Source organism: Gasterosteus aculeatus, chromosome 6, assembly GCF_964276395.1.
Source record: "Gasterosteus aculeatus chromosome 6, fGasAcu3.hap1.1, whole genome shotgun sequence".
NCBI classification, from domain to species: domain Eukaryota; kingdom Metazoa; phylum Chordata; class Actinopteri; order Perciformes; family Gasterosteidae; genus Gasterosteus; species Gasterosteus aculeatus.
This window is the reverse complement of record NC_135693.1, coordinates 14,078,750-14,091,824: the sequence shown is the minus strand read 5'-3', so window position 1 is coordinate 14,091,824 and position 13,075 is coordinate 14,078,750. Positions and strand designations below refer to the sequence as shown.

The window sequence follows — 13,075 nt, the reverse complement described above, 5'->3', positions numbered from 1 at the left end:
GACACGCACGTGTTGCTCTCCTGATGACACCACAACGTTGTGTCACTACAGGCCCATTTCACTTCCAAGTCATTTGCTATTGTGACACTATTTTTCTTCTTTTTTTTTTTTTTTCCTCAAGTGCACTTACACAGAAGGAAGGGCTACGCTTTGGAAATGAGCTGTTCCGCTCTTAAATACACGATACACTCACTTGAGCTCGATGCGTCGGCCAAGGAGAAGTAGCTAACATCCTTTTCACCTAGCAATTACTGTACATATGGAATCAGTGGAGTCTAATTGTGGCGTTCTGCGTACTGCTCTCGTTAACGCTTTCATTCTCTCACGCGTCAACCCTCTGTACAATCAAGGTGAGACACGCGGGGAATAGCGGGCGGTGGAGCCGGACCTGTCTATTCCTGATTTTCTCTTTTAATTCAGGCCGCTAATCAATTGTACCGCCGTTGCCTCCAGGGGTAATTGTATCTTTATACTAACTGGAAGTGAGTAGGAACCCAGCGAAGACAGCGAGAGAAGAATGGAGGCGGGTTGGAAGGGGGGGGGGTGAAAAATCAACAAAGATAGAGAGAAGGGGACACGTTTCCCCAGTAAAACCTGATGGTAATCATCCCAATCCGCTTAGCCTCTGTGACTAATGGGGTCTGTTCTTAAGGGACCTGGTACTTTCACCAGGGTGCTATAGAAGCCATTAATGTCTTAACTTATACACATTCTCTCTGCTGGGCGGTAGCACATGTACACACGGACGCACACACACACACACACACACACACACACACACACTCGCGCACTTCTCCCCCCCCCACCCCACCCTTGCTCGCTCTCTCACAGAAACAGACACACATACACTCACGCAGCCACACTACACTCCTGTTTCATTATCCCGGTGCCTTGTTGGCCTCTGCTCCGCTCCTGCTAGGGAGGTTAAATGCAGGAGAGCCGGGCCAGACGGCACGGTTGGAGTAGAAGGGGACGGATGGCTGGGGGTGGTAGTGGTGTTTGCAGCGGTAGTGGTGGTTTGGGGAGCGAAAGAGAGATGGGGGGGGGGGTGGAGGGTGTGGGGGGGGGGGGCTTGATGAGAAACAGCTGCCCCGGGATGGAGGGGTCTGGATGGGGGTTTCCTGAGAGGTGGGGGGAGGTTAGAGGGGGGGCGGGGAAGGGGGGAGGGGGGGGGGGGGGATCCAGGCCCACACTTTGCAATTCTGCCGCGTTCAAGGCCAGAGCTGTGCTCAGGGGTGCTGGAGGGGTGTGGACGGGGGGGAGAGTGCTTTGAGCGCCCCCGTTTCATTCTGCCCGTCAGAGTTAGAACAGACAGAGGCTTCCAGGTCAGACGGGCTCTGACCCCCGCGACCTCTGTCTCCTCACCAATGATGACAGATAAGACCACCACTTCCCTCTGTTAGCCAAGATAATCAGATCCCTTACTTATAGTGTGACACACACACCCCTTTTGCTCACGTCTCCCTCGTCTCTCTACACACGTCCTCTCCCGTCACTTCGTATTGAACACGCATGACGATAACTTCTCACTCATGCAGTTAACCTAGATACCGCTTTCCTAATCGGATTCATACAAAAGTTTTAAAAATGAAACGACATTTTGATTTACAAAATCAGCAGATTGGCGGACAGCATTGTCTGTCTTGCAACGGGGAAGACACAGAAGATTGTCCCGATGAGATATCCTGACAGCTTGAGCTCAACAGAGCTTAGCAGCGCCCTTGTATGACGGCAGGTCAGAGGGGGATCGAGTTGCACTTGAAGGAGCCCCTCCCCAAAACACCTTTTCCCTAGCAGTGCAGATGTCACACTTTAACATTCAGAAAGCAGGGCCATGGTTAGTTCATTATTAGTGCCTGGACTTGGGGCTGAGGAGGTCCATCTAGAATGGGGGGGGGGGGGGGGGGGGAGGTGCAGGAGGGCTTTGACTCACCAGTGTAGACAAATCTCCCAGGGGCACCTTTGCAGAACTGCTTGGACTTGTAGGACAGCGTGACTTCCACAACTCCGGGGATGTGCCGAGGTGGAGTCTGGACACGGATGGCGTGTGGAGTTATCAGCTGGATGACGGAGGGAGAGAAAAATACATATTGAGACCTTTGTAATAACAAACTAGGGAGTCTGTACGCTATCGGCTGGAAAGTTAAAGAATAAAAGTAGCCAATATTAGCCAAATCTACAACTCCCCAGAACTCCAAATCATACCTCACTCCATACGAGCATGGTGCCGAACACGACTTGTAGGCCGTCGAAGAAGTTGTCCCCTATGATGATGACGGTGGCTCCTCCTGTGGTCCATCCCTCACTCGGGCTGATAGCCTTGATGCACGGGGTGGCTGCTTATCCAACACAAAGAGAAGAGCAAATTCAGCACCTGAGCTTCAACACTCAGCCCCATGTCTCTCCCCACATGGACACATTATCGCATCGCCTCCATGTCCGTCTCACAAAGACGTATCATGGAAATTGCCCCTGGAAAAAAAAATAAAAAATGATGGATTTGTCCTTTAAAGCATGAGAATCAAAATCATTTATCAGCGCGCTGGAGTGGTGTAGTTAAGCAGACCCTTCAAATGGTCCACTTCACAAAGGCTAAACGCCGGGCTCGCAAGGAAAATGATTTGATGGAGCAAATTATGTGTCAGGGCAAACGCAGCTATCAGAATTGATTAAGCATGCCCCCCCGTACAGTCAAATTTCAAAGTTGAACACGTCTTAAATGAGTCAAGAATGCGTGCTGTTAAAGTGGACATGACAAGCCAAAGCTTTGCCGGTTTATTATTATTATTTCATTACTTTTGTTCTGCATGTGCAGCACAGTGCAGGGACACTGCGTATATTCAGGTTTCATAAGGTGAAATGCACTCGCGAATTATTCAGGTTGAGTTTTTGTTTTTTTTTCCCCTCTTTGTGATCGATTCAATCCATTTCATATTGTTTATTACAATGCTTTTCATCTGGCGCTACTTCTGCTACCTAGCCCTGCCATTCATCAACAGTCTGGGCTGCTATTATAATCTAATTTGAGTGATCTGCTGCCTAGCATCCACTGTCATTTGATGCATTACCTTAATATGGTGTTGAGCACAACACCGTGTTTACAACAGAAATAGCATGACAGCTAGCCATAAAATAGCAATATCAAATTTAATCTATTTCCATCAATATCCTTTAATACAATATGAATTACGAAATGTTTTTTCCTAGTCTTCAAAATGTGAGCAACTATTCCAGCAAGTTCCTTATTTCTTTACAAGCTGGGTTCTGAACCTCTATTATCCCTTCCATCCAGTAAGTAAATCACAGTCGGCCATTGTTGTATGGATCACCTCCGACAAGACATCTCCCTTTGTTTGCCTTGCTGTTGGGTCTGTCCGGGTCATGTTTGCTCTCTCTCCCTGCCCATAAAGTGCACACACACACGTCGGTACTACAGGGAATCTGACTTTAACAGGCGCTGTTGACTTCATGCTAATCACCCCGTACAGATTTTCATTTGTGAGGCCTGGAGGAGTGACATTTGCTTTCCTTAATTGCGAAGCGGAGCGTCTGAAAGAGGACCAACCCTCTATGGGCATGCTGGCCCCCCTCTGAGGGCCTGACCTTCATCAGTGCGGACGATTACAGCAAATAATTCACCCTTCAAAATTACTGTAAACAAATTGACTTTGGGGAAGAGGGGGGGGGGGTCGAGGGGGGAGGGAGGAGGAGGAGGCTAGAAAACGGCCTGATGGTGACGGTGCCTGTTGGGGGGCAGCTGCAGCCTGAAACCTACGACAGGCATACACAAGCGCGCGCACACACACACGCACACACACACACACTGAGACTCGCAACCTCCGAAATCCCAGCGCCCCCTCCCACACACAGAAGGACCCATGGAGAGGCAGCGACTGAGGCCCTAAGCCGTCCACCCTTCTGCCTGGAAATTTGCATATGTCTCAATGCGCAGACAGAGAGGGGAGCATGTGCTGAATGGGGACCGTGGCGAAGTGGATTACACAGTCAGCGCAGGCGATCTGATGACAGACACGCACAATGGCCCCCTCGGCAGATGATAGGCATCACCAGGAGTGGACGGACGAGGATGCAAAGAGCCAGCTTGCCGCTCTAAGTGTTGCATCACTAAGTATTTGCAAACTTTGCGCTGCGGTGGAGGAAAATTCCCTCCGTTTCAGTTTGTGTGTCGTAGCATGTTTCTGAACGCTGAATTGTTTGCATTTTATATGTGTGTGTGTGTGAATTTATTACAAGATCCGCTGCGCTGCGAAATGACCCCGGCGGGCTGATCTATGATCCGTCTTAATCTCTTTCCTCCGTGGTTGGGGTTAGCCGTAGAGGACGTCAAAACTGATCCCAGATCTGAGCGGAGGAGCTCTCACTTCTAGTATTGTCACACTCAAACAGGTCTGATGTGGCCCCACGAAGCCGTCCTTTGTTCTGCCTGCTGAAATGTGTTGTAATTGTGCTGTGGGATGTCCAGATGGTCGGTTGATAGTGCAGCTGATGGGATTATACCTTTTACCTCTCCCTGGGCCATCTGTTCCCTTTGACTCTCTCTCTCTCTCTCTCTCTCTCTCTCATACTCTCTCCTTCACTTTCTCCTATCCTACCCCCTCCACCACCTCCCTCTCTTTCTTCCTCTTAGGCCCAGCAGTCTGGATTCACTTGTCTTTATTGCATAAACCCTAACAGCATTACAGCCACTTGGCATGCAAATGAGGCAGGCGCTGCAGGCTCTGTGCTGAGTCTCCTATATTGTCTGGGGCTCTATAATAGTGAAGCTGAGCTAAGGAACGTGTGTGTGTGAGAGAGAGAGAGAGAGTCGGTGCCGTGATGTTCAGGGTGTGTTTTCATATGCGGGGGGGGGCTGACGCTGTGTGAACGCCTCGGCTATTTGTGGCCATGTTTATGCACCTTTTGAGCCTGAATCCGTACACGTTTGAGTGACAGGCGGCCACAAAGCACGTCCGTGTCTGAATGCGTAATATGCTTGTTGTGCGACAGTACACACGAGTGAAAATAAAATGTCACGCGGGGATGTTCAGTCCGTCAAGAGCACAGGCGATCCCGCGCCTGCGCCAATAGGGGGCAGCACCTCTTGATCCGAGTCGGAGCAAGTGCAGCGTGGGCTGAGAGGAAGGACGCCGCTCCCTTTCAGACACACAGGCACTCAGTCAGCCAGTCAGTCAGTTAGTCAGTCAGTCAGTCAGTCAGGCGCATATCTGGAGCTACTCGCCCAGTGGACTCCGGAGGAGGAATGTGTTGCTAATTTAAAGCACGCTGTCTGTCTGCCCGCTAGTTGTCAAAGCACTGTGGAGGACACGGCCTGAATTACATTTTATGTTCGCTTCTTCTCCTCTCACGTGTCTGTTTGTGAAAGGTGACTTAAACAAAGCCAATTTGTCGTTGATGCATGTTAAATGAGTTTGCTGTGGAGCTGCGCCTGCGAGGGAGGAAGGAAGGAGGGGAAGAAAATAAAATAAAAGGTCTCAAGTCGCGAGAGCGCACGCGGCTATTCAGAGGGAAGGTGTATTAAAGTTATTAGACAAAGACGTGTTCAACTGGGCGGTTGACACTAGCTTCTTTACGGGGCGTCACTCTGCTGCTTTGAAGAGTGTGGTGGAGAGGAGAAGAAAGGGACGGGTTGGGGTAACCTGTAAAGAACACAGGCACACACACACACACACGCACAACCATATACACACAAAACACACAGGATCCCATGGGAGAGGGGGAACATGGAGGCGAGGGCTCAACCTCTTTAATTGCTCCCCTCATTAAGAAACCGGTTGCTAGGCGATCCACACCTATCGTGTCATAAACGTGAAAGACACAAACAGAACGTCAGCGAACATAATGACTTTGGTGCTCCGGGCAGGACTTTAATTATTTGATTTTGTTCTCCAGTAGAGGAGTCATTAATAAAGACAAAAACAAATAGATTAGCTTTTCCCCCCACTAGGACTGGAGAGCAAGGAAATATATTAATTGTCTAGTCTTTTTTTTATTAGCCGTTGTTGTATTAAACATTACATTTGCTTTTGGTGATAGAACCATTAATGCCCATTAATGTGTTGAGAAGCTTGTTTTAGTCAGTGGTGTATATAAACTGTTTGCCCAGCCATAATTGGGTCTTGAATTCTGATGATAAGCAATTTGCACAATTGGCCCAAGTCAGTTCTCTCCTTTTTTTTTTTTTTTTTCTCACAATCTTTCAGCTGCATGTGCTCCCATCTGCGAGTGGAGGCCACAGGGGTCGTAAGGTTATGTTTAGTGCATTTTACTTTTTGGATTTCCCATGGTTTGGTGGTCCTTCTTTTCTCTCTTTTGGTTGAGCAGGCAATCAGTCTATCATATGGAATCAGTTGGAAGAAAAACAGTAAGTTCTGTTTTTCTCATAGGCCGCCCCCCACCTCCACACACACACACACACACACACACACCGTCAACCCACCATTTCCTCCCCCCCTCCCTTCTCTCTTTCTCTTTTCTCCCCCTGTTTCAGCTCACTCACAGCTAAATCTGCAGAACCCAATGACAGGAAATTGACCTCACAGCCAAATTCTTAAGCAATTTGATCATGTTTCACAAAGAGCTTTTAGGACAAATGAAGGTTGCATTAGGAGACTGGAAGTAGCGTAACATTTTCAAATCGTAAATTAGCCTTAGAGTATTATCCTCATCATTAGGGATATCGCCGTGATAAAAACACAGAGTAATGCCCGCTATTTCCAGTCAAGCCACGGCAAATAGTTGTGATGGAGGCAGAAGGCAACTAAGAAAGTGAAAATGAAAGTGATGGAGGAATACAAAATTCTAAAGGACTAGATGCAACTAGGTGTGAGATTTGTGAAATGGGTGGATGTCTAAAAGAAACTAAGAGGAAAGGGGAGCGTGGCAAATTATAGGATGTAAAATGTGCCTACCATTCTCCAGATATGGAGGCGTACCTTCTGAAGGGTCGAGTCTGCGAGCCCTTCTCCCATGCTTGGAATTGTTGTGTACGAACATGTTGTCGGATACAGCCAACACGTGGCCGTCGACATTGACGGTCGTCGATACGACAACCTGCAACAAGAGTGAAGGTGAAACATGCAATTTAATACATTGTGAGAGAAAAATGTAGACAGAGAAATATGTTTTTTACGGACGTTCTCGTTAATGCTGCGGGGGGGGGGGGGGGGGGGTACAGGGGACAAATAAATGCTTTAGAAACTCAGCTGTGTCCAGGTGCTCGCCCGTGTGCAATCAATTTACATTGTCAAACCTCTCGAAGCGGTTGTTGTCTTTGCGCATATCGCATTTCAGTTCCCCTGCTTCTCAGCCATTTGCTTTTTGCTTTTTAGCGTCTTGCAGCTAATTGACTTTTCAATCACTAAAATACCATTTCCGTTTAACTGTCATCATAGCCCCAGCTCAGAATTATTGATCAGCGGGTCCATCTATTTGAGGGTGGAAGGCCTCCCTTTTAAAATTTACTGGAGTCATTAGCAACTGCACCGTGCGCCGTCTCATCACTCAGCAAACATTTTACCAGGATCGGATTCCAAGCCACACTCCATATTTCATAACGCTTATTTTTTTGTTGTTGTTTTTTGCCCACCACATCTCCAAACAGTGAGCTGCATGTGAATGGCCAAAGTGTTTCTGAGCCGGAAACGGAGAGCCCCTCTCAGGTTTGCTTCGCCGGTAAGTGACCCCGGTGTAGCAGTGGAATTTAGGGGGAAGAGGGGGTGGGGGGGGGGGGGGGGGTTTGGGAGGGTTGGGGGCTGTAAGGGGGAGGAAGGGGAGAGAAGGGGAAGTGAAAGAGCTCCATTCTTGTGAGCAGGTTCAGAGCTGGGCCAAGCTGAGGATGATGGATTGGGCCCTCTATGGCCTCCAGCTGGTTTTTGGGGGTAATAAGTGGAGTGGAAGGCATGCAGAATACACAACTTTGGCCAGAGCAACACCTACGGAGGAGCATCTGGGAAATCTATTTAGGGGAAAACGGCACACTAACCGCTGGACAGCAGACGAATGATGATCATGAGCGGGAAAAAAACAATCTTGTTATTTTAAACTTAATGTTCATGTTGTTTTAGTTTCATGAAAACAAAAACAAAAAAACGTATTTTGCATTCCTCCTGACACACGGCAGGGGAAGGTGGGAGCCCTTGGTGGCTGTCACGCATCAGTCCACATTCACCCTGAGGGGAGATTTGAGGAGGCAGGGGGAAGTCTGATGGTGGTGACATCAGGAGGGGACACCCTGTCTTGTCTGTTTCATGTCTTAAGTTTCCTCCTGGAGGATGCTGACTTGTGTGTCTATCACAGAGCGGTGCTGTCGGTGACGGACGCCCTCCTGTAGTTTGCCACTATCCCGATAAGACAAATCGCACTAAACTCTCCCACTCTCACCTTGACCTAGTGGCATGTGGGGAAAAATGGAGTGGCCGGTAGGATACCTGCATCAGCCGGGGGGGGGGGTAATCATTTCAAGGCTCGACCACTTGACACATTAGAAGCGAGAGGGTTAAAGAGCAGTAAAAGTTCTCAACGGTCGTGTCCTTTTTTTGTCTAAATCGCAGCGTTTTGTCAGCCCTCAATAATGATGCTTTTCAGATGGCTTAAGATGGTTTTTCATTGGCTATAAACAGAACTGCGTATGCGTAGGTTTGAGTACGTGCATGTGTGGGTAGGAATGAGAAAGATATGTAGAGAAAGCAAATATATGCAGTTCTAGCTTACGCGGGCATCCTTCCATATGTGTGTGTGTGTGTGTGTGTGTGTCAGCGGGCTTCCACATGTGTGTGTGTATAAGAAGGTATGCGTTTCCGCTGCCAGACAGATCCTGAGTTAACACTGTTGTTACATGTGGTTGGATCGTCCTCCCCTCTGTGCTGAGGCTCAGAAAACTGTCGGGAGCACAATTGATGGCACTCTAAAATCCTATATCCTTATTTGTGTCAGATTCTATTCCCCTAATAAATATTCTGTCCAGAGCGCACAGCACACAAAATCTCTCTTCTGCTCTCTCTCTCTCTCTCTGGGTTTTTGCCTCCTTTAAATAATTTAATTGTTTTCATACGTGTGTCGATTTGACTTAGTGTTGTGCATCTGCCCGTGTGTACACCTGGTGCGTCTGCAAAGAGAGAGCCGCACGGAGGCGAGTGTGGGGAATCTGTGTGAGACTTCAGTCACCTGGAATCGACGCATGTCTCGTGGATTCCCTGCATTCTTCAGACAGTTCTGATTGCACTTGAGAAAGAACTTCAGGAAGAATCTGAAGGAAAGCACAAAACAACAGCACAGACGGTTAAATGCAATCCTTTTAAAATGAAAAAGTTCTGCAAGAATTATCACACCTCCATCCCTCCATCAGAAATAAACATTGACATTGCACCACCTCAGGCCCGGGGAGTCACATTATTTATCATTCTCTCAAAGTCAAGAGCATCAGTGTCTTTGTCGTCTCATCCCCTCACCTGAGTTCACGGGTCTTTCCCAACACCCATCTGCCACTAACATACAGGAAGTCACTTGATATTCCACCCACCTCTTTAATCCCAGGACACCCCCTGTGCAATTAAAGTACTCCTGTTCAATAGGGAAGCAAATGAGGCCCACCTGTGACCAGGTCTTGTTTGAAGAGCATCAGGGATAAAGGACCTAACAAGGTGGGAGCGCGCCACAAAACTTATAGTCCTGTCAGGCAATTAGGCGGACACTCCTGGGACCACCGTATGCCACGCACACACACACAGACACACAACGCACACACACACACACTCACACCCGTGCATTTGTGGGTGGGTGAGGCAATTATGCCACAAATTACAACCTGGCTAATCGTCTCTGAACAAATGTCACGTCTGAGTGAGATCTGGGCTTGGTTTGTACCGCCGCCTTCCTCTCCTTCTCTCAGGTGTCACGAAATGTATTGATAAAGCCTCGCGTCGAGAGCCGCATGTCAGATGTGGCATCACAGCCGTGGAATAGATAAAGAGAAAGATTAACAACAGGGCCACTAAGAGAAGAATGTTTCATTGTGTGAATACACAAACACACACAGAATAAACAATGAAATTGACTTGTTTTGTAAATTCTCCCCAAAGAATCATGACTGATTGTGCCTTTGCTTTCCCCGATTCATTATAAATACCACGCCGAGATATTTATTTTTCATCAAACTGCACTGTAGCATTGCTACAGTATATGCAATATTGCGGTTTCCATTGTAACAGTACCACGGCTCCCAGAAACACAGCGGCTCATTGGATTACCATAGATTGCACCATAGATTGCATGGCCATTTCATTCCGCTAAATACAGTGGCTTGTGTGGCCTGTGAGGACGCTTTCACAACACTTAAGACTTCCCGTTCACCCAGTGGGATCGTGGCCAGGCCATAAATCAGAGTCTGAAATGACCCTTCTAACCCTGGCCACATTAACACATGCACCGGTCATTTGGAAGCGGTCTTCGATAGACTCCTATACCTCGTGCTCCGCCGAGGACCCAGGAGGGAGAAGGTGAGGTGAGAAAATATTTTCACTCCACATCCAAGGAGCTTTGGCTTGGACATCAATAAAGGACGTTTTAACCTGTGCCAGAGCGCTGATTGCCTGTCGGTGTGTGGCGAGGCCATAAAAAACCTGACTTGTCATTAGTGCATTTCGCTTGATTGTGTTCACTGTGTTTTCGGGTTGCATCTGTTGGCTGATCATCAAAATGACCATTATGTACTCTAATTCCCTGACCCTGTTTTTATTTCCCCAAAGAGTCATAATGTAGAGCAGCAGACATCTGCGGAAAAGCCGACCTGAAATACGACTTTTATTTGTCTGTCGCCTCTCATACAGATTGGGTAAGACCACTGCGACTGTTGTGTGTGTGTGTTTGTGTGTCCGTGCAAATCAACACGGGTATGTGTGCGTGTGGGCATGTGCATGAACATGCATCATCCATTGGTAGACAATTCATGTCATAGCAAGAGATAGAATACATTGGCGCGGAAATGCATTGACTTCATAAAGAAACAAATTCATTTCAGACTTAGTCTCTTAGTCCTGGATACTTTAACGCTTTTGCATTTTGTTTCCACTACAGAGAAACCAAAAGTTCAGAAACAATAAACAGGAGAAATTGAGTGCCCACGCTACCATAAAGTGGCTCCTTTATGTTTACTATTATGAAGGCAATTAAGCACAATTTCTCTACTAAAAAGATAAGCCTAATTTTCATAGTCCACAGCAGTGGCAGTGCTACAGCATCCATTACATTTGAGTTGGTTAAGATTCTCCATGAGCACAGTGCAAATTGGTCCTTGGTGAGAAGGAGAGCAATTAAGACAAGGCCCCGCTCTCTCTCTTTTACTTCTTAAATATCTACGGTAAGTTTGTGCTGGTGTTTTGGCACGCGCAGAGACAAAAGGAGGTTGTTTAATTGTTTTTTAATGGGATATCAAGTCGTCGCTGCCATTAGATGTTGGCAACGGAGGGCAAAGGGGGATAGAGAGAAAGAATGAACTGCAATTAGGTTTGATTAAAGCTATCCTTCTCAATAATCAGCTGTTCTGACAGGACAGGGGGACCCTGGTGGCCGCCGAGATGGAGGAAGGTGTTGAGTGATATTAAGGCCAATGAAGGGGATATTAACATGGCTAATTAAAGCTCTTCCAAAGCCGGGAGAGGAGGCTCTCAGTGGACCGCACTGGATGAAATAATCGGCCAAGGCAGCTATCAGGTTGGAGGAGGGAGAGAAAAGGAGTGCGGGAAGGGGTGGGGTGTAGTCCATCTGAGGGGGGGGGGGGGGCGGAGGGGGAGTAGAGGGAGGGATAGTGGGAGGCGTAAAGGAAAACTATGAAGTGTGAAGAAAGACAAAGAGGAAGACATCGACAGGCATATAGAGAAAGACTTCTAGGGCAGCCGCGGAAGCTCAATTTGACATCAGCCCGCTCCGTCTGCGCCGCCCGAAGTCTGCCAGCATAACTAAGACCTGACATCAGCTTTTATCTCCGACAGCCAGTCATTCAGCTCCACAAATCAACGTTAAAACAATCCCGCTCATGCCTTGGTCTGAGGCAATTAATGCGAGTCTCCTGTAGTACCTCCATGCGCGCCCGCATGCCGGAGCTACTAATCATGCCATAATGATTTCTCTCCCTCTGGTCAAAGGGGAAATAGATTGTCTCTTTAGTAATGCAGCAGGCTCGGTGCCTTCCACTCCCCGGCTTCACAGACCTGGTAATTGAGGAGAAAAAGGCCGACTTTGGCACTTTGACTGATTTGAGGGCTGCTAGACCCTCTTATCTTTACTCTGATCATTTTAGGCTGACACTCAAAGGAAGACCCATCGCCCTAATTCTAGCTCACCCTCTCCCATCATCAAACAGAGGGGAAATAGAGGAAAAGAAGAAGAGAGAAGGGAAAAAAAACAAACAGGCAGGGTGAGAAAGGCCTTCTCTCATTTAAATGGCCAACTTAATTGCAGGGTTGATATCACTCCTGCATAAATGTCCATCCCTTTGATTTGAGTGAAGAGGGCAAATAAGGATAATGTTATATTATTAAGGGGGTTATTGCTCTCCTGTCAATTTTCTTCGTCCTTTTTAACTATTCATTTTCACATTTGCATTATTTTTAATGACTTGTAAGAAACTCAAAGTTCAGTCTGAGCTTTGTGAAATCATTTTCAATCGCCGCTTTCTTAAATTACACACATGAGGGATGTATTCTTTCTCCTTTCAATGCCACGGCGTATTGTACAAAAGCGCTTCCCCTTATTTGTTTAGGCCGTTACACAATACACCGACAGACGGCCACAGTATCCGTAAGAGTCAGACAATCTGCTGACACAAGATCTCTGCGCTGCGATAGTAGTACACGGGTCAATAGCGTATCGGATTTCCAAAACGCCGGGGTCTTAATGTCAAGCCTCCTGCCTCTCCTACCTACTGCTCCAGTTATTAGGCACTCCACTGAACTGCATTCAGATTCCTGTTGTGACAAGGCGGAGCAGGTAAAACGAGAAATAGAGACACTTACAGATCTTAATCTTTCCCAGCACTTATTTATGCAACTGAGTGGTCTTG

General features: G+C 47.6%; 1 protein-coding gene across 10 annotated transcripts in view; it reads right to left on the bottom strand.

The window, feature by feature from the left end:
- ebf3b (EBF transcription factor 3b) overlaps positions 1-13,075 on the bottom strand; it is a 67,262-nt gene that overhangs the window by 18,490 nt on the left and 35,697 nt on the right. For 3 of the 10 annotated variants that reach the window (XM_078104664.1, XM_040178817.2, XM_040178813.2), the window contains exons 7-10: positions 9,184-9,265; positions 6,954-7,071; positions 2,206-2,339; positions 1,934-2,060 (exon numbers count right to left, since the gene is read on the bottom strand). In XM_078104664.1, coding sequence (XP_077960790.1) covers positions 1,934-2,060; positions 2,206-2,339; positions 6,954-7,071; positions 9,184-9,265 — 461 coding nt within the window. Of the gene's footprint in view, positions 1-1,933; positions 2,061-2,205; positions 2,340-6,929; positions 7,072-9,183; positions 9,266-13,075 lie in introns of all 10 variants that reach the window. The other 7 variants (XM_040178815.2, XM_040178811.2, XM_040178820.2 and 4 more) reach the window with 3 other exon arrangements.